This window comes from Hemiscyllium ocellatum, chromosome 5, assembly GCF_020745735.1.
Source record: "Hemiscyllium ocellatum isolate sHemOce1 chromosome 5, sHemOce1.pat.X.cur, whole genome shotgun sequence".
Taxonomy (NCBI): domain Eukaryota; kingdom Metazoa; phylum Chordata; class Chondrichthyes; order Orectolobiformes; family Hemiscylliidae; genus Hemiscyllium; species Hemiscyllium ocellatum.
This window is the reverse complement of record NC_083405.1, coordinates 123,276,269-123,298,430: the sequence shown is the minus strand read 5'-3', so window position 1 is coordinate 123,298,430 and position 22,162 is coordinate 123,276,269. Positions and strand designations below refer to the sequence as shown.

Below are 22,162 nucleotides of genomic sequence, written 5' to 3'. Positions count from 1 at the left end.
CTCCCATCCTGGAAACATCGTTGTAAATCTTCTCGGAACCTTTTAAAGTTTCACAATATTCTTCCTATAGGAGGGAGACTGGAACTGCACACAAGTTCCAAAGTGTCCAAACCAATGCCCTGTACACCTGCAACATGACCTCCCAACTCTACTCAATGCTCTGACCAATGAGTCTCCTTTTTCATTAGTAACATGGTTGTCCAGTTTTGAGGGGATTAAAGACAATTTTACATCAAGGCCGCTGTATACCAGAATGTTGACAGATTTACTACTTTCAGTGTGAGCTAATTGTAAATTACTACTCGCTGCTTACAAGGTTGGCATGTAGGAGAGAACAGCACCTTATTTCAATAAAAATACATAACTCACACAAAAGTATTCAGAGCTCTAACAATGTACTGAACAAGGAAACCCTGAACAATGTTATGAATTAGAACACCATAATGAAAGGGAGCGAGGGAGAGCAAGAAAGAGCGAAAGAAAGTGGGGGGGGGGGAAGAGAAGAGAGAGAGCGAGAGAAAGAGACAGCGCGAGAGAGCAAAAGAGAGGGGGAGAGGGAGAGGGCGAGAGAAAGAAAAAGAGCGAGAGAGAGAGCGAGAGAGAGAGCGCGAAAGAGGAGAGAACGAGAGAAAACAGCAAAAAAAAGAGCAAGAGTGCAAAAGAGAGCGAGAGCACAAAAGAGACAGCGAGCAAGAGAGCGTGAAAGAGAAAATGAGAGAAGAGAAAGAAAAAGAGCGAGCGTGAGAAGAGAACGAGAGAAAAGAGAGAGAAAGAAAAAGCGCGAACGCGAAAGAGAGCAAGCAAGAGCGCAAAACAGACAGCGAGCAAGAGAGCGTGAAAGAGAGAAAATGAGACAAGAGAAAGAAAAAGAGCAAGAGCGCGAAAGAGGGAGAGCAAAAGAGACAACGAGCAAAAGAGTGTGAAAGAGAAAGAGAGAAGAGAGAATGAGAGAAAAAAGAGAGATCTCGAAAAAGAGTGAGAGAATAAAAGAGACAGCGAGCGAGAAAGAGAAAGAGAGAGAGAGAGAGGAAGAGAGTAGGAAAAAAGAGAGAGAGAGAAAGAAAGAGGAGAGAGAAAGAGCGAGCGTCATCTCCACTACCAATTGATTTCTACAGCTACAGTACGAGAAGTGGGTCAAAGAGGAGGACTCACTCCAATTTTACGTTGAAAAATACCTACCTTGCAGGACCTCCTGTCAATGTTGCATCAATAACATGATCACTGTCAATGCGAAACATGTATACTCCACGATTCTATGAACGAGGCAAGAAAGAATAAGAGCTGTTTTGCGATTTTACATACAACTTGTAATTTAATAGTGCATTCAATGTAGTAAGCTATCCCAAAGTGCTTCTAAGAGCATTGTCAAACAAAATTTGACATGACCTAAGGAGATTATGATGGGTTGTCAGAGACTTCGTATGACATAAATCTTAAAGGAGTAGAGAGGTTTCGAGGCTTAGGGAGAGAATTCCAGTGAACATCTACATAGCTAAACGCACGATCACAAATAGTCAGCAATGAAAATCAGGTTGTGTAACAAACTGGAAGTACATAGATCTTGGAGGGCTGAAGAGGCTTACTGAGCTCAGGGCAGTGTGAATATGAAAGCATTTGAAATTACAAATTCCATTTTAAATTTCTTCTGCTACAACATGAGCTGTCTACTAAGAAACGTACAAAGATTTAGCAAATCTTTAGCTACTACAGGCAATGAAAGCTACACATATTTTGCTAGGCTTGCAACCTGAAGAAAAAGCCATTAGTTCAGTTTAGGTAGACGCACTGTTGTAATAACTAGTTAGAGACACTGCATTTTTGCACAAGAAAACCATATTTCAAAATTATGTTCAGCTTAACAAAAATGTGGCAGCAATTACTATGGAGAAATTGTTAGTGGCCTCTTGCCATCTGACAACGATGTGATACTCCTAGATGAAACTACATAGAAACATAAGCTTTACTTGAACATTTTAAAATTTTTATTTTTAATTGTTTTACTTTAGTGCAGTATTGCACCTATACAGAAACTGCCTCATCTTACACATGTAAAATTCAAAAGGTACTACGAGACAGGATAAAGTCCAACCTGATGACTATTTCAAGTAACTGCAAGGCTAGAGAGCACAGAGGAAACTGAAAGAAATTTCAAGACTGATGATGGTCATACAAGAAGCAAAACAAATGTCTTATGGTTAAGACATTTGGAGCAATACTCTGAAGTCTTTCAAATAGGCAATTAGATGCTGCGAGAGGAGAACATCTGGATCCAGGTTAGAACTGGAGCAAAAGTCTTTGTTCACCTTTACTTGTGTGATAAGTCTTTCAGTGTTTCTCACTGGGCACAGTTTCTCCAGTATATTTGAGTTTAGAGTGTATACTAGTGCAGTAGAAAGCTAGGAACAGTCATAAAGTAGGTAGTGGTTATGCTCTGTGAAGTATATAAAAACACAAGTTTAATGAGCTACCCTTGTGCAGATGCCTTAATTCACAAATCAGTACAGGCAAATGTACAGGTGCACTATTAGGAAGATAAGGCTTTGAAAGTTAGAAGCTGATACTAACAGTTAAAAAACCGTTTTCTGTTTCTCCTTTTCTTATCCCCACGCTACCCCAGCCTTTCAGTTCTCACTTGAAATAACATGAAAGGTACATGAACTTTTCCAGGGTATGACCAATAATCTAGGTTGACAATCCATTATATGACTGAGCTACGCTACATTAATACAAGTGTCATTATATCATCCATGAGTACCACAAGAATAAATGTAAAATGGAAAATATCACAGTGCAGTACTCCTGCAGGGACACAGAAATCTGCTCACGCACTTGCCTCAGATCACAAAAGACAGGTTGGCTGTTAATTTTCTGTCCACATGATTTAGTTGAGTTACCACATTAGATTGCAATAAATGGACTTCAAGGCATATTCATTGAACTTTTGGCATATCTGAAAACATTTAACTATTATACAAGCTTGACATAGCCCAGGTGCATACAGGATTCTTAAAAAGATTAGCTTGACGATATTTTGTACGTGGGAATATATTGGGAGGCACAGGGATGAATGTCTGTGAATCCTCCAGGATTTCTTGTTCATCAGAAGTAAGGAAACTTTCTTTTAAAAGATACGATTATGTATTGTGGGCATCACTAGCACGGGCAGCTTTTATCACTCATTCTGAATTGCCCTCATGAAGATGGTGCTGAGATATGTTCTGAACTACTGCAGTCTGTAGAGCAAAGAGTACACCCACAATATTGCAGGTACAGCATTCCAGGATTGTGACCCAGTGATAATCATAAAATGGCGATATATTTCCACCTCAGGTGGAGGAAAATTTGGAAAGAAATCTGCAGGCAATGTTACAGTGCACCTGCTGCTGTTCTTCTTCAAGATGGTGAAGGTCATGAGTTTGGAAGGGGTTGTCAAAACAGGCTGGAGTTTCTGCAGCATGTCTTGTAGATGACAAACTCTGAGGTTTGTAGGGCTGAGTTGATTCGTCTCCAAGCATAATTATCGTCTTTATTGCAATTTAATCTATTTCACTGAAACAACCAGCAAATACATCCTGTACCCCAGAGTGGAATCCACACATTTGTAACTATGGATGTGTTAAACCATTAAGACAGATTAAAAAAGATAGGCCCTTGTGATGCAGCTCTTATGCCCCTACCTCTGGACCAGGAGGTCTAAGTTCAAGCCCTACCTGCTCCAGAGGTGTATCATAACATCTTTGAACAGGTTGATGAAAAAAAACCCAAATCATCTCTTTCTGGAAATGTTTCCAAAACTTCCAGATTGTCATGAGACGTAAACCAAGATTAGAACTATTGGGAGTTCAGCATCATTGAATTGAACAGAGGGAGGAGGTAACTTTATGTATCATCCCATTCTTCAATCAGAAAACATTATGCTCTGTTAGATATTAATATTGAATAGCCATTAATCTGGCTACTACTTATTCATACTCACCTGATGAGATGTGAGCTCCATAGCTACATCTGATAGCTTACCTGTGATTCGTAAAGTTTCTCCCGCCTGTTAGCCACTTCATTACGGATGATTGTTCCAATGTACTCAATGACCATAGTATGCTTCTCAATGTCTCGGGCAGCATACAAACCAAGACCCTGAAATAAAATTTCCTGCACTTAAGCATTCTTGCAGATCAGTTAATGCATATATCATAGGAGGGTAAATCGCTACTGTAATGTCAACCACAAATAATCTCTGCCTGAATAAACAGCTGATAGAGTCAAATGTACAGAAAGGTCACAGAGTATTTTTGAGACTCAGTTTTGATGTATTCAACACATGCACCAAACATTGCTAAGGAAAGAAACATGCTGTCGAAGCTTTTTGTCTTGCACGAATTGGGACAAGTGCAAGGTGGCTAAATTTTAAACGACCATAATAATGTGTACAACAGTCAGCAGACCGATCAGCAAGTTGACATTAACCAGGTTGGCCAGAGTTGAACTGTAAAACAATCAGTACTCGTTCCTCCTCAACTCTGATCAGACTGACCAATACTTTGGCCAAGTGGAGTTGACTCGGCAACCAATCAGAACCCTGCTGTATAAATTGCGGTCACTTAAAATTTAGCATTCTTTTATTAGTCCTGATACGGGAAAGACAAACCTGCAACGACACATTTCCCTATTCAAGCACGCACTGAATTAACAGAAAAAAAAATTGGATGGGATGTACAATGGGCAGCCAATACAATATGAGCGCATTCCATAGCAGGCTAGCCTACACATATTTCATCTTATGTCTTTCCCAATAAGCATAATTTCTATTTAAAGCTTTTCAAAGAAAATAATAAATAACAATTTCAGAATTCATGTTGCCTTGATAACTTGTAATGGATAATATAGAGATTTTTATTGTAACAAAATCTTCAAAGATGAATTCCCCAAACAGTTTGCCAGTGAAGAGTACTCTCTCATCTCATCGCTTTTTCCTTCTCAGCATTGTTATCCCAATGTAACATATCACTGCATGTTTTTCACTTTATTCACGAAGAAAGAAAAATTGTCACTTTTCATTAACGAACACTGACCTGGATTCGAGAACGAGCCAGGTAAACATTAATCTTCCATTCGGTCTTCATTTTGCGATATTGAGAGGATTTGGAATGGACAAATTGCTTGCTATAAGGTGCATTCAGCTCTCCCGTAACGGTGCTCTGAAAAGACTTGGATGTACTGGTACTGTTCAGAGTGTGCGGCCTAGCAGGATTCGGCACGAAGTAGAGATGAGAAAAAAGGGGAAGGAAAAAAAATTCTGAAGTTCCTTTTGGTCAATAGGAATAATAAAAGCAAACAGAAATTTTTTTCTTTCTTGGGAAACAAATGGGAAGGGAAACACAGAACATGCAAATGGGCAAAGCTGAGCAACTCAACCAGCAAGGACACATACACAACCATGGCAAGCTGTAAAGGGTGCAACAATCCAGAAGCAACCATCATTTTGGTAAGAATGACTTAAAGTTATTAATTAAATATTTATTTGTTGAAGGAGAGAAATGTCTGTTTACAATAACGTGCCAATATTTTCAGCTATGGCAATTCAATAGTCATATTTTCTTTTCACCCCAATTTCTTCCTCTCCTTCTTTAAAACTGATTCACAACAGTTAAAACAGAATTTAGGTAAACACAAAGAAGCAAATTATTTTTTAGGTAAATTATTTTTAGATAAACACAAAGAAGCAAAACCTAGTAGTCACAAAGGTTTAATGAGCTAAAGAAAGCTCTTTTTCTGCTTTCACATGATTTTATATCGCAAAGTCATTATTTATGGCTTTGATCTTTAACATATAAAAAAGGAATTCAGAAACTGGAAAAACCTATAAAATATTTGACAATAACAATTTTCAGTACAGATACATTATTAACTTGTATTTTGCTGTTGCACCACTTAGGAAACAATAGGCGAGACACTGGACAGTGAGCAAGCAATGCGACCTGCAACCCTACAACTATGTGAAGTCGAAAACGAAAATACCTTAACACAAACCTCTTGACATGGGTACTCATTTTGGGTTCAGACCGAGCGCTGCCTGAAGGATTTATTGCAAGTGGAAGTTCCATCAATGGATTGCGACCGTAACGGAAGGTGTAGTTTTCACAGTTCTCTACTCCAGGTAGCTGTAATGAAGAATTCAAAATCAACACCAGGTTACATAAACATAACAATTCACAATTAAGTGGCAGATATACAGAATGTTTGTAACACAACAGGCTACTCAGCCCATCACGTCCATGCCAGTTCCCCAAGCCTTGCCTATCTTTCTCTTTAGGTAATTATCCAATTCCACTTTAAAAACCTCAACTAAATTTGCCTCCAATACACCGTCAGGACCTAGAACCTAACCAAACACATGAAATTGATACCCTCTGGTTCAATGGGATGTTTCTTCCCATCAGCTCAGTCCATACCCTCTTCATATTATGGCAGAATTTATATCCTTATAAATGCAGAATGGTGGATGTACATTCACCTTGTTCCATGATTATTATTTGGTGAAGTTACCTATTGTGTGATTTTCAACTATGCCATGCAACCTTAATGCAGCAAAAGATCTTCAGAGGAAGAGTTTTTTAAAAAATCTCCTTTTCAGAACTTCTGAAGGATCTCTGGACCCAAAACTCTGTGCTTTCTCTCCACAGATGCTACCACACCTGTTGAATTTTTCCAGTAATTTCTGTTTTTGTCCCCAGACCATTAGCCTGAGTTGGTGCATTACCACAACAAATGATTGTTGCTGTCGCAGGCACAGTCAGAGAGAGTCATTGAAACGTACAGCATGGAAACAGACCCTTTGGTCCAACTCGTCCTTGCTAACCAGATATCCTAAATTCATTGAGTCCCATCTGCCAACACTTGGCCCATACCTCTCTAAACGCTTCCTATTTATATATCCATCCAGATGCCTTTTAAATGTTGCACCATTTCCTCTGGCAGCTCATTCCATACACGTATGATCCTCTGTGTGAAAAAGTTGCCCCTTAGGTCTTATATAAATCTTTCCCTTCTCACCCGAAACTTATGCCCTCTAGTCCTGGAGTCCCCCAGCCGAGGGGAAAGAACTTGTTTATTCACCCTATCCATGCTCATGATTTTATAAACCTCTATCCCCCTTAGCCTCCAACATTCCAGGGAAAACAATCCCAGCCTATTCAGCCCTCCCTATAGCTCAAACACTCCTCAAACCTGATTTAAAACAGGGAATAATGGTGTGAACCGATAATGGGAATAGCGAAAATGAAATAGAGATGGATGTCCAAACCACATTGTCAGTTGTCGTCATAGCACGTGCTTCGAACGCACATGTCAATGAACTGTGGAGCTTTAACTAAGTGAAGACATGTATTATTAAATTTGGCAAAAAGTCATACAGTAAAAAATTAACTATTTGGGTGTTTGGAATATCCTGTTCAGGTCATGGTCACAGGTTGACCTTTCACAAGAAAGATCAAAGCATTTTGGCAAAATCAGAGCACAGTAAGCACATGGCTCTTGAAAATAAAGAACTCACTTGAAGACATTTGTTGCATGAAGGCATCACAGGCCATCCATACCCCTAATGTGGCAGGAAGCAAAAACCATTTGAACTAGGATATCAATTGCCATTGTTTGCTAGCATAACTTCTGTTGCTTAATACATTGCCTTGATAGCTCTGTATAAAGTTCCTCTTCATCCCAAATTTATTGGGCTGGTCTCTGAACTTCTTAAAAACTCGAAACAAAATGTTGGCTAGAAATTGGGTGAACTTAAAATTCCTTTTCAAACAGTGCCAGGAGGACAAGCAGATAGGATTTTGCATTAACATCTTACCCGATGAAAGGCACAACCTCATGGTGCAGAACTCCTGTCAATAATATATACAGTACAAGCTGCAGTGCGTGCTTAAGGATCTTAAAACGCTCGATAAAAAGAAATCTTCTGTCACAAGTTGTGATTTTTTCTCAACTTATATTTTCTTCTAAGAGAAAAAATCTAATTGAAGGATAGGTTAAGTCTTCTACAATAGAAGAAGGGTCACGCACCGAAGTTTTCGTTACCTTTAACAGGTAAAATTCACATTAAAAACCACATACCGATTCTGCTATCCTTGTGACTGCAGAAACAGTCAAGCCGAACAGATCATCACCCTTAAGGTAGTCTGGAAAGAGTTTCAGCATGTCAGCATCTTTTCTAAGGCGAGCGATGGGTTCCAGGAGCTTTTGCCACACCCCTGAAAGAGAAAACCAGTAATTTCCAGTAAAAGTGTTAAAAATTTGGTATTCTAATCTTGTAAAATTTTCTAAAGGTATTTTTATGCTTCCCCTAGTATCTCCATTTTGTTGAAAAGGGAGAATACTGGCAAAGCTGTGTGCGTCTCACATCAGGACTAAAACAAAAATACCAAATTTTGAGTGATCATAAGTTATAAAGGAGGTTGTTGTAATCATTTGAAATTGGATATTCTTTTGTTGGTTTATTAGTATCCTTTATAACTCTCAACCAAGCTTGTGGCATCATTTGAATTCATGCTTGGAATTCATATTTCTTAACTTTCCTCAGCCCTGAGGCAACACACCTATACCTCTATGTTCAAATCATGAATTCCTTTTCCAAACAATTCACCCAGATCACATTCACGGCATAAACAGAACTCAACTTTAATCTAATTAACATGTAAGTTATTAAATTAAAATGATCAGTTCCTATGAGATGTTCAACTTAAGTCAGTCAAGAACTGATATCTATAGCTTGTTGGAAATTCATTTTCACAGAATATAATGGTCTTTGACTAGGAATATTTTAATAGTGTCTATTTTATTATCTTATACATTTATCATATTTTGGTTTTCAGTACATACAAGTTACTTGAAATTGAGTTTTTCTTAAATGAAGCAACATCACAATAATGTACAGATAATTAAAACAAACCATTTACATTACCACTGATCACAAAGCATGTATACATCAATTAAAATAATGAAGTATATTGAGAAGATGGCGCTCAAATATCAAAAATGTACAAACTGATTCATTTTTAGAGGAATGCAAATACTGTTGCATATTAATATTTTTGGTGAAGGATAACATATTTTGGCCTATATCAAAAACCAGACTTCTATAGAAATTTATTTTTAAAAAAAGTCTGCAGGTGGTTAATTATTTAAAATGGCATTATGTACAAAACTGTATTTCAGGAGAAAACAAAATATTCTTTCTTACCTTTTGGAGAACTTCCTGTTAAGACCAGATCTTCATGACCTTGTTCAATAACCCTGACCACAAATTCTGGGACATTATCTTTCTCTTCAATGGAGCAGAGATATCGGCTACGTTTGTTGGAGTAACGTGTACTCCAATAAAAACGGCTCGCTTCATATCCAACTGGGTAGAGAGCTATAGAGCTGTGAAAAGACTGCATCTGCTGTGGGAGAAGTTGCCCGATGGCATGGAAAATCAGGCCACCAACACGAAATGTGTGGTTGCGTTCACCTCGTTGTACAATGCTGGCAACTTGCTTGACTTCATCCCGTTGCACATAGACCCTCCTAAAGACAGCAAAGTATGTCAACTCTTGCTCATGGGGTCCCTTTGGTTTATGTATTGAGCAGAGCATCGTCTTGTCCTTGAAAAACATACATTGGGCTTTACTGGCACAGGTAAAGTGATAAATATTGGTGCATCTTATCCGATGACATGTACCAGTAGCTCCCATTTTATGACAGAAAACACACTTCATAGAAAGACCACGTCTTAAAGCCATCTCCACATTAATCAAGGCGCCAGCTTGGGTCTCATATACTTCTGTGGACCAGAGGGCACAGTTCAAGTGGACCCAGAGATCAAGATCAAGATTCAGAAGCCTTGCAGCCCCATTGGTTGTTCCATCACCTTCTTCGTGACACAAACAACATCTTCTATAGTCTCGTGGCATGGGTTCAGGCTTTAGGGATGTTCCAAGTTTCTTCAGGAGTTCGTCTATTTCTTCCTCAGACGCCAATTTCAAATGCGCTTTAGGAATGACTATTTGAACTCTCCACTTTTTCCACTTCATCCCTTTCCACCTTTTAATTGCTGGACGACTGTCATCTAGGTCTTCCGGCATAGACCTCGGTCTAGGCTTCAGCTTCACCGTCACCTTAAGATCTTCAGGTTTTGACTCTTGCAGGTTGGCAGGAGGGAAATAAGTAGTTGGAGTAGTTGGAGACACTGCGTTTTCCTGAATCCGTGGAAGTCGATGGACATCTAAGGAGGAGGTGTTGTTGTTATAATGATGGAATGTGTTTCGTGTCACATCTTTGGCTGGCTGCTCTATTACTACAGATGTAAGTTCCTGTTGCTTTAAAAAACAAAAGAGGAGGTGAATTTTAAAACTAAAGTTATCTCAACCTGGTTAGAGAAAGAACAATAATCAATAATCCATTCGGTGGATGTGAGCTACCAAGTGAAATATCAGATTTAAAACTCTATTTAACCCTAACCTATGAAAATTTATGTTTAAGGTTTACTGAATGCAATCAAAATTTCCAAAAGTAATTTCAATATCTGGGTATACCTCAAAACAGGTTAAGTGCAAATAATTTAAAAAACAAAATCTAAAAAATTCTTATCCATGAAGAGAAAGTGACAAAATTATTAGAGTGGGCTTCATTTTTATCTTAGTACCACTGCCCACCTCACTGCCAAAACATTTCATCCTTCCATCTCATCCATTTTTACCCCTGCCTATTAGCACATACACATTATGTCTAGCAGTTTAATGCTCATGAATCATTTTGGGATGTGTAGCCGTAAGGCTTCCTGATAAAACATATTGTAAGAAATGGAGAGCTTCTTGACACGAATTTCATACGGAAATATGATGTAAGGAAATATGCTTGCACAACACCCCATGCCAATAGTGTCTGAAATTATCTTAATGCCTGGTGTCATGCTGTTAATTGAGCTACTTAACTGTTGACAACTGTCATTGTTGCTGTCTTGTGTTAGGATGAAACCAGAAGTGACGACAAAACTTTTCTAATGTAAAGATAATGTCAATGAGTTATGCAAGCTGCATATAGTAGTTAATCCCAACTGTTTATAAGCCTGCTATCCTCCACACAATTGGATTGAAATATGAAATCCCAGAAATAAAAGTAATTAAAATATCTGTCTGTCTATGGTATGAAAATATTAAACCTGCCTTTGTGCGAGCTAGCCTGCCATTTCTCAATCAATCCTTAAATTATTTTAAGAGCTTTCTCACAATTGACATTCAATAAATATTTCTGGTTTACTGTTTTTGATCAGAGATGTTAAGAGTTTACCACGGCCTCCACTGACCTAACGTAACTTATACAATGAGAATAATTGTGACCACAGCCTCTTCTCCTCTGAAATTCATCAGTTTCACCACAGCACAGCAGGTCAGGCAGCATTGAGGGAACAAGAAAATCAATGTTTCAGGCATAAGCCCTTCATCAGGGATTCTGCCTGAAATGCTGTGCTTTTCCAGTATCACACTCGACTCCAATCTCCAGCATCTGCAGTCCTCACTTTCGCCTAGTTTATTTTAATATAGTTTAGGTAGATCTCCAATTTGAGATGGAGGTAAAAAACTCAGTTTCCAAGCAAACTTGTTGCATTTATGCAGGTTTAATTTTAAAATTGCCATCATTATAAAAGCAAATCTATGAAATAACATTACCTTTGACTCTGGAGTTTTTGCTTGGGTGGCCATTGCGTACTGTACAAAGCAGTTATTGCTACAGAAGACAATATCAGGCTCAGTTTTGCTTGTTCCGTCTCTTGAATCCTAAGGGAGAAAGTAAAAGATTTAAGATGGTATTCTGATGTAAATGCACACCCAAGTGACTATGAATTACTAGGCAGTTGAAGACTCGCTGTCAAAACTGAAGCAAATGATCAAAACAGTAATCAGCACGCAAATAGCAAGCAGGCTTTGATGCTGTACAGAATTATGAAATGCATGTGTTTTTAAATGAGATAGGTACTTTGGGCGCTACAACATTGTTTTATGTAATACAAAATGATTTAAGAAGAAATAGGTGACAGAACACCATCGTTTGTGAAACCAATAGCTACTGTACTCTTTGCATTTCTTTATTCTTGTATGCAATGTGGGTGTTGCTGGTAAGGCTGGTGTTTGCTGCCCATCCCTAGTTGTCCCTGAGCTGATTGGCTTTCTCAGTGATTTCAGAGAGCAGTTAAAAGTTAACTATGTTGATGCCCATATAAGCCAGATCAGGTGAGGATGGCAGATTTCCTACAAAATATTAGCAAATCAGGTGTGCTTTTCCAATTATCATCAATGCTAGGCTGTCACCAGATTAATTTTTCATGCCACAATTTATTGCAAACAGATTTCACCATTTGCTGTGGTGAGACTTGAAGTCTGATAAGGAGATAAAAGTCATGACAGCCCTGAGGACTGGCAAACGTTCAGAATCCAGCAAAAGGAAGATTAACAAGATAATAAAGATAGAAAAAATACACTGAGAACAAACTAATGCGGAACATGAAAAATTAACAATAAGAGCTTCTTTTTATATATTTAAAGGATGAGAGAGGTCAATGTGAACATCAGCCCTTTAGACAATGAATCTGGGGAGATGGTTACAGAGAACAAAGAAATGGCAGAGGAGAGTTATGTAAGACTTTGGTCCGCCCATATTTGGAGTACCGTGCAGTTCAAATAAGAAAGATATAGAGACTTTGTACTGGCTACAGTGAGAGATTGGACAAACTTGGATTGCTTTTGCTAGAGTGTCAGAGGCTGAGGGGTGACCTGATAGAAATACACAAAATTATGAGGGGCATTGATAGAGTAGATAGGGTCTCTTTTCCAGGATGGAAATGTCAAATAATAGGGGCCATAGGTTTAAGGTGAGAGGTGGAAAGTTTAAACTAGATGCGGAGAGAAGTTCATTTTTTACACAAAAGATAGTCAGTGCTTGAAATGTGCTGCCAGGGGAGGTGGTAGAAGCAGAAACAACACCAAAATTTAACAGCCATGTGGACAGACATGTGAACAGGTGGGAATAGAGGGATATGGATCATGGTGTGCAGGCAGATGGGATTAATTTAGAATGACATTATGGTTGGCACAGATGTGGTAGGGTGAAGGGTCAGTTCCTGTTCTGTTTACCCCATTAAGAATATAGGGGAGAAATTAAGTACCATCACTCACTAAAGAATTAGTACTACATAAAGTACAAAAATCAGGTAAGTCCCCTGGCTCTGATAGCTTATATCCTAGTGTCCCAAAATAAGTAGCTACAGAGATAATAGACACATTGGTTGTAAATTTCCAAAAGAAATTGTTGGATTCTGAAGAAGCACTGGTGGATTAGAAAACTGCCAATGTGCCAACCCTATTCAAAAAGGAAAGGTAACAAGCAGAAAACTGTGGGTTGATTAGCCGAACATCAACTGTTGGAAATCACATGACACCAGCTGATAGTCCAACAGGTTTATTTGAAATCACAAGCTTTCAGGGTGCTGCTCTTTCACCAAATGAAGTCACTTCATCTGACGAAGCAGCAGCACTCCAAAAGTTTGTGATTTCAAATAAACCTGTTGGACTATATCCTAGTGTTATGTGACTTCTGACCTTGACCACCCCAGTCCAACACCGGCACTTCCACATCTATTGTTGGAAAATGTTGGAATCAATCATATGAAGCGAAGTCAGCATGGCTCCATGAAAGGGTAACTGTGTCTGATTTGTGTTTTTGAAGAAGTCTCAGCCAGAGTGGACAGAGGGAAGCCAGTTGATGTGTTGTATTTGAACTTCCAATGTTAAGTGATAAGAGCCCGTGGTATATTTGCATGGATAGAGAATTAACTAATGGGCAGGATCGGGGTTCTTTCTCAGGTTGGTGACCCTGAGAGTTGTGGGGTTCCACAGAAATCAGTGCCTGGTTAACAAGTGGTCACAACAAGATATTAGTGGCTCCAGGGATGAGAAACTTCACTTGTGACAACAGATCAGACACAGGTTGGGACTGCAATCCTGAGAGGTAAGTTGGCTCAGAGAGATCAGGTAAAAGGTTTAAAAATCATGAGTGGTCTGGATAAAATAGATAGGGAGAAACTATTCCAAACTGTAAAAGTACTGAGAACAAGATGGCATAGATTTAAAATGATTGTAAAAGAAACAAAAATAATGTAAGGAAAAAATATTTACACAATAAATGGTTTAGGTCTGGAATGCACTGCCTGACAGTGTGCTCGAGGGCAGACTCAACTGAGGCATCGTAGAGGGCATTAGAGGATTAATATAGAAAAACAGAAAATAGGAGTAGGCCATTTAGCCCTTCGAACCTGCTCTGCTATTAAATATGTTCATGGCTGATTGTCTAACTCAGTACCCTGTTCTTGCTATCTCCCAAGACCCTTTGATTTCTTTAACCCAAGAACTATATCAAGCGCTTTCTTGAAAATAGAATCAGAGATATACAGCACAGAAACAGAACCTTCGGTACAACCTGTCCGTGCCGACCAGATATCCCAACCCAATCTAGTCCCACCTACCAGCACCTGGCCCATATCCCTCCAAACCCTTCCTATTCAGACATCCATCCAAATGCCTCGAAAATGTTGCAACTGCTTGTACTAGCTTCCACCACTTCCTCTGGCAGCTCATTCCATACACATACCACCCTCTGCGTGGAAAAGTTGCCCCTTAGGTCTCTTTTATATCTTTCCACTCTCACCTCAAACCTATGCCCTCTAGTTCTGGATTCCCTTACCCCAGGGAAAGACTTTTTTCTCTGTTTATCCTATTCATGCTTCTCATTATTTTGTAAACCTCTATAAGATCACCCCTCAGCCTCTAACACTCCAGGGAAAACAACTCCAGCCTGGTCAGCCTATCCCTATCATTCTAATTCTCCGACCCTGGAGCCTCAACTGTTTTTAGTGGCAGAAAATTCCACAAACTCATGATTCTCTGAACAAAGAAATTTCTCTTCACCTCAATCCTAAATCTTGTACCCTTAGACTGGTGACCCTGGATCTGACTTTCTAGTCATCTGTAAGGTTCTTCCCATATTAATTTTGGCAAGTCGTTCAAATTTTACATATTCTATTAGATTTACCTCCGTCGTTCTTCTAAATTCAAATGAATATATCCTAATCAATCCAGTCTCTCTTCATAAATCATCCTGCCATCCCAGGAATCAGTCTTTGTTTTTGTTGCATTTCCTCCTGAGCTGATAAGGAAACTAAAACTGCACAGGCGTGGCCTCACCAAGGCCCTGTACAGTTGCAGCAAGATGCCCATGCTCCTGTACTTGAATCCTCGAGCTATGAAAGCCAACATACCAGCTTCTACCTTCCTCACTACTTGCTGTGATTGGGCTACAGTTAGCCTCATTTTGAAACTGGTGTACAGGATAGCCAGGTCTCAATCCTCTTCCCCCTTTCTCAACTGATCACCAATTAGATAATCTGCCTTCCAGTTTTGCCACTGAAGTGGACAGCTTCATATTTATCAAAATTATACTTCGTCTGGCTTGCATTTGACCAATAATGCAACTTGTCACACTGAAGTATCTCTGCATCCTCCTCAGAGTTCAACCTTCTATCCAACTTTGTGTCCTCTGCCAACCCGGACGTATTATTTTTAGTTTCCTTATCTAAATCATGCACACATACTGTGAATAGCTGGGGGTCCAAGCACTCAACCCTTTGGTACCCCACTAGTCACTGCCTGCCACTTGGAAAGAGACACATTTAGTATTTTACTATTTCCTGTAGACCAACCAGTTCTCTATACATGTCAGTGGCACAGTTACCTGAATTTCATGCACGTTAATTTTACATATTAATCTCTTCTGTGGGACATTATAAAAAAGCTAACATATGTATGCTTTCCTAGTTAGGATGACAGTTCAGTGACCTGATAGTGTGCGAGCTGAGTGACAACTCATTTTGTAAGTGTGAACCTGGCCACCATGTGAGGAGCAGTATTGCTGCGGTGCCAGTAGTACTGCATTGGTGGGTGCAATAAAGTGATAAACACGGATTGCATAAAAAAGCATTTGATGGAGATGTGTGCAAAACAGGAGAATGGCACTGGCACTCAGGAGAGGTGGTGCAGCCACAATTGGCCTCATTTTGCACTGCAACAATTCCGTGAAGCCACTGAATACCAAATTCAAAATTCATGATGTTCAAACTTTGCGTTTTTTTGAGGAAGAGAGATAAAGGCAGTGACCACATGGGAATAGAATCAAATGGAGAAATTAACCAACACAGCTGTCTGACCCAGAAGTAACCTGCAGAGCTAACTGCCTCTGCTGTTTGGTTTCAACTATCTCTGGACATCGAAATTTGTCTAAGAAAAATTAACAAACAGTGAAATGAAAAATTAACAAACAGTGAAATTCACAGCTGACCTTGGAGGAACCATGAAGGAGAAGCTACTTGGCTCGTTTTTAAGTGTGACCTTATTTTTTTGTAAATCTACAATACTGAGTAGAGTGAGTTCTTTCTTGATTATATGTTTTGACTGAGATCTGTCTTTTGATTAAACCTAAAATATAAAAGCATCCGTATTATGTTAGCTTGGAGCAGTTTTTAAAGCAGGAAGACTATTTTCTGGGTCTGTACATTGTTAAGGTGCAAAGATGGCCTTGAACAGAGTGATGTGCTCTTCCTGTCGGATGAGGGAGATTAGGGAGAGTTTCTCGGTTACTGATGATTATGTCTGCAGGAAGTGTGTGCGAATCCTATTACATCGCATGGATCAGTTAAAAGCAACGAGGAATTTACAGGAACTGGAAGGAGCAGGGTGTGATGGATGGCAGTTGCAGAAAAGGACATAAACCAAAGTTAATCAGGTACAAAATTAGAAGAGGGAGGCAAGTAGCGCAGGAATCTCCTATGGCTATCCCCATCTCAAACAGGTATGCTATTTGGAGGATTCTCAGGGGAATGTCGCACTGACACCCAGGTTTCTGGTAAAGAGACAGGCTCTAATGTAACAAGGGATACACCAGGTTCCAAGTGATTGATTGTGATAGGGTGCTCTCTAGTAGTCAGAGACACAGAGAGGTGTTTCTGCAGTCCACGATGAGACATCAGGATGGAGTGCTGCCTCTCTGGTGTCAGGATCAGAGATATTTCAGAGTGGTTGCAAAATATCCTCAAAAGGGAAAGGGACCAACAGCAGGTCATTGTACACATTGGAACTAACAATATAGGATAAGAAAAGGATGAGATTCTAAGGAGAGAACATAGGAAGTCAGGCAAGAATTTAAAAAGGCAGTCCTCAAGGGTAGCAATATCTGGGTTACTCCCTGTGCCACGAACTAGAGAGTGTATGAATAGGAGGATATAGCAGATAATTGCATGGCTGAGGGACTGGTGCAGGGGAGAAGGATTCACATTCTTGAATCATTGGAAATTGTTCTGGGATAGAAAAGAACTGTATAAGGAGGACAGATTGCACCCGAATTGGAAGGGGTCTAACATACTCGCTGGAAGATTTGCTAGAGCTGCTCAGAAGGATTGCAATCGGTGGGAGAGGTGTATGTGCGCATATGCATGACCCAGGTAGTCAGAAAGGAAAGAGATCAGTCTGAAACTGGCACAAAAGGAACAAGTTAAACAGCTGGGGCAGGTAGAAACAAAGCAGAGAATGAGGTTGGACTGATAAATTAAACTACATTTATTTCAAATAAAGAGGCCCAACAGGTAAGGCAGATGAATTCAGGGTATGGTTGGGAACATGGGACTGGGATATCATAGCAATTAGAGATATGGCTGCAAATGTGTTGCTGGTCAAAGCACAGCAGGCCAGGCAGCATCTCAGGAATAGAGAATTCGACGTTTCGAGCATAAGCCCTTCATCAGGAAACTATTCCAGTCCTGCGATGGGGAAGAAGTTGATTCTGGAGGTCCTTATGCCGAACTGTGGAAGGATGGCCATGCATTTCAGACTCTACAGTACATTCAAAGATTATATAAAGGAAGTAGAGTATCATGGTCTTGCTGTGGTTTACTGGGATGAGAAAGCAGCCACTGCAACACAATCAGTTGCCTGGGACACAGCTTATAGAAACTCTTTCCTCATGGAGAGCTCTTCCTGTGTGACAAGGGGAAAGATTTCCTTTAAGGGGGTGGCACAGTAGCTAAGTGGTTCGCACTGCTGCCTCTTAGCGCCAGGGACCTGGGTTTGATTCCAGCCATGGGCAACTGTCTGTGTGGAGTTTGCACATTCTCCCAGTGTCTGCACGGGTTTCCTCCCACAGTCCAAACATGTGTAGGTTAGGTGAACTGGCCATGCTAAATTGTCCATACTGTCCAGGGATGTGTAGGTTAGGTGCCTTAGTCAGGGGAAATATAGAGTAATAGGACAGGGGCATGGGTCTGGATGGGATACTTTTCAGTGAGTTGGTGTGGACTTGTTGGGCCAAATGGCCTGTCTCCACAATGTCGGGATTCTATGATCCTCTGCACAGTCTGGGTAAACTTTTAGATTCTGCTCGCAAATTTGAATGGAAGGGGATAATATCAGCAGAGAATGAACTTTATCACATCAGCTTGGACAGTAACCAGAGAGGGAAGTCAGGTAGTCAGTAGTTTAGTGGAAATATGGTAACAAATTCTGAAGTTAATTAGATCTGACTTCTGTCATAGTTGTAGCTATTTTTGTCAAGCTGGTAAGTTGATTTACAGATGTTTTGTCCTGTCTGGGTGACATCTTTAGTGCTTTGAGCCTCCCGTAAAGTGCTGCTGTACTGCATCTTCTGGATCTTATTTGGTTCTGTTCCTGTTGCTTCCGCTCGCTGGTTCTAGTTGTTTGTTGTAGTGGCCAGCATATTGGGTCTAAGCCGATGTGCTTGTTGGAGGAGTCCGCGGATGAGTGCCATGCTTCTACAACAAACAACCAGAACTGGCAACTGGAATGGAACCAAATAAATTCCAGTACAGCAGCGCTTCGCAGGAGGCTCCAAAGCACTGAAGAATTCACCTATACGGGACAAAACATTTGCAAATCAACTTCCTAGCTCAGCGAACACACCCATAACTACAACAACCAGCACGTGAGCTACAAATCTTTATGCAAACCTGGAAAATCTGACTCTAATGAATCTAAGTCTATCTTTCACCATGTCACCAGTAAGGTGCTAACACTGTGTGAAAGCATAATCCCAGCTAACTCAACCCTAACATGGCAGTAACTCATTATTTTAAGTCGCTTTCTTTGGAATATGTGCTCCTCAATTTCTTTGCAGCCCATTCTTTGTGAATATCTAAATATATTGCAACAAGAAAAGGCATTAGCTGGACCTTTAGAAAATCAGGCTGCCAGCACGGTTTTCTGAAAGAGAAAATACATTTGATAAATTTATCAGAAATCTTTGAGGATATATCAAGCAGAATGGATAAAGGGGAATCAATGTGGTATATTTACATGTCTAAAAGACATTTAATAAGGTACCACATCAAAAGATTGTCACAAAGTAAGAGCCTGATGCTTTGAGGATGATATACTGGCATGGACAAAGAATTGACTAACCAACAGGAAACAGTGTCTCGAGATAAATGATCCATTTTTAGGTGGCAAACTAGTGAAGTGCCACATGGATCAGTGACTATTTATAATCTTTATTTGTGAATTAGATAGAACATCTTCATGTATTGAAGCCAGATTTACTGATGATACACAGACAGTTAAGAAAGCAAGTTATAGGAGGATACAAAAATTCTGCAAAGGGATATAGTTATGTTATGAGAGTGTACAAAAAAAAGTCAGATGGAGTATCGTGTATAAAAATGCATAGTTGATCACTTTGGCAGGAAGAATTGAAAAGCTTTTCTTAAATGGTGGGAGACTGCAGAATGCTGTTGTTTCAAGGAATCTGGGTATCCTCACAGTCATACAGTATCAACTGTTCAGTCCAGCTTGTCCATGCTGACTAAGTTTCCCAAGAGAGATTTAGTGTGCATTCAGGGAACATTTGAACTCTGAAGGCCTGGCCAGGGACAAAACTTCCAAAGTTACAGTAAATCCAAAGGAGTTCAAAAGACAGATAACAGCTGATGCTGATCAAAGTTATAAACCAGCTCCAGGTACAGGGAAAGAGAAAAGTGCAGGCATTCCATAGCCCAAAGGTAAGGTGCATTACCAGTGAGACAGCAAATGAAATTAAGATTTGACTAGACAGCTCACATTGTACGCTCAAAAAACAGCACTGGAAATGAGTTCAAGAATGGCTACAATAATGAATAATATTTTTGGTAAGAAAATTCAACAGCTTTAGAAATGATTAAATCAGATCAAAGTAAAAGTGACAGTGGTTTCAAAAGCCAACAGTTAAGCAACATCACTGGATTGCTTCACTGGTAATTATCAGAGCAGACCTGTCGGGTTGGCGGGAGATTGTTATGGAGCATATTTCCCTGGATTTTCTCACAAATATGGTACACCACAAAACTGAGAATTTTTACAAGACATGGCCACCCTTTTTGAAATACCTGGACACAGGTATTTATCTGCCACACAAACAAGGGCTTTTATATAGCCTGAACGATTATGTTTTATGAGTCCAATATCCAGGGAGGAGAAACTGTGAACGTATGAGTGTTTTGTTTGGTTGGACTGAGTTATCACTATTTATTTGTTTGTTGTTAGGTACTTATTTATTTAGTTAAATAGCTAGTTTAGTTTTTAAAAAAATTTTATACTTCTATATATCTGTTTATACATTCGGATAGGAGGGTGGGTTGGGGATTTTTTAAATATTATTTGGGTTTAGTTTTGTACTATTTTTGTACTGTTTTGAATTGCATGGTTTTGTATTTGTTGTAATATTTAAAAATCTATTTTTTCTTAATAAAAATATATTATAAAAAAAAACCAAAAAAAAAACAAGTTCTGGAATACATCACTATTCTTCTGAACATTATGCAATCATTAGCAAAAGCCCCAATTTCTGACCTTATGATGACTGAACTCCTCTTCACTCTTTTTAGGGGATAAGTCATTAGTGTTTCACATGCCATTGGCTCATAGTTCCATTATACCATGAAGCGCAGTCAGCCAGCCTCAATCAATCAGATCCCAAGCTTCCTGCTGTTGTTAAGTATATTCATCTTCATATATTCAAACTTATTCTCACTGAAGCTTTCACATTACCATTTTCTGGTTAACACTACAAGTCTTCACAGGATTGTGATCTGATGTTCATAGCTAGATAACCGAATGGGATATGGCGCTGCTGAACACAAAATAAAAGCTGCTTTTCTAAACCAGTTGAGACTGAATCTCTTGTTTGATGGATTATATTTCTAAATTAACTAGCTTTCGAATGGAAATTTTCAATTTACTTGGTCATACAAACAAAGCTTGATACAGGTTTGCTTTCAGAGTCCCAATGCAAAACTCATTTGGATGTGCAAGACATGAGGTCTGATCATGGCCCACATCAACTCTAATCTTCCAGCCTGCCTCAAACCCCTACAATTTGCTTACTGATATAACAGGTCCACAGCAGATGCCATTTCCCTAGCCCTGAACTCATTGTTGTGCATCTGTTCGCCGAGCTGGGAATTTTTGTTGCAGACGTTTTGCCCCCTGTCTAGGTGACATCCTCAGTGCTTGGGAGCCTCCTGTGAAGTGCTTCTGTGATGTTTCCTCCGGCATTTATAGTGATTTGTATCTGCCGCTTCCGGTTGTCAGTTCCAGCTGTCCGCTGCAGTGGCCGGTATATTGGGTCCAGGTCGATGTGCTTATCGATTGAATCTGTGGATGAGTGCCATGCCTCTAGGAATTCCCTGGCTGTTCTCTGTTTGGTTTGTCCTATAATAGTAGTGTTGTCCCAGTTGAATTCATGTTGCTTGCCATCTGCGTGTGTGGCTACTAAGGATAGCTGGTCATGTCGTTTCATGGCTCGTTGGTGTTCATGGATGCGGATCGTTAGCTGTCTTCCTATTTGTCCTATGTAGTGTTTTGTGCAGTCCTTGCATGGGATTTTGTACACTACATTGGTTTTGTTACGATTGGCATAACAAAGGGATCAATGCTGGACAACGTAAGGATATTTATGAGAATGCGGGGGTGATGATAGGTATGTCTTTGGATGATGTGACACCAATAAGGCTGCTTTAGGGTTCTCCTTTATTCTACCT

At 39.7% G+C, this 22,162-nt stretch overlaps 1 protein-coding gene across 5 annotated transcripts in view; it reads right to left on the bottom strand.

Moving 5' to 3' along the window:
• Positions 1 to 22,162, bottom strand: part of kmt2ca (lysine (K)-specific methyltransferase 2Ca) — a 590,636-nt gene that overhangs the window by 9,513 nt on the left and 558,961 nt on the right. For 4 of the 5 annotated variants that reach the window (XM_060825139.1, XM_060825140.1, XM_060825141.1 and 1 more), the window contains 7 exons: positions 11,706 to 11,813; positions 9,239 to 10,355; positions 8,113 to 8,249; positions 6,016 to 6,158; positions 5,070 to 5,238; positions 4,018 to 4,134; positions 1,180 to 1,253 (listed from right to left, as the gene is read on the bottom strand). In XM_060825139.1, the coding sequence (XP_060681122.1) occupies positions 1,180 to 1,253; positions 4,018 to 4,134; positions 5,070 to 5,238; positions 6,016 to 6,158; positions 8,113 to 8,249; positions 9,239 to 10,355; positions 11,706 to 11,813 (1,865 nt within the window). The remainder of the gene's footprint in view (positions 1 to 1,179; positions 1,254 to 4,017; positions 4,135 to 5,069; positions 5,239 to 6,015; positions 6,159 to 8,112; positions 8,250 to 9,238; positions 10,356 to 11,705; positions 11,814 to 22,162) is intronic. The other variant, XM_060825142.1, reaches the window with a different exon arrangement.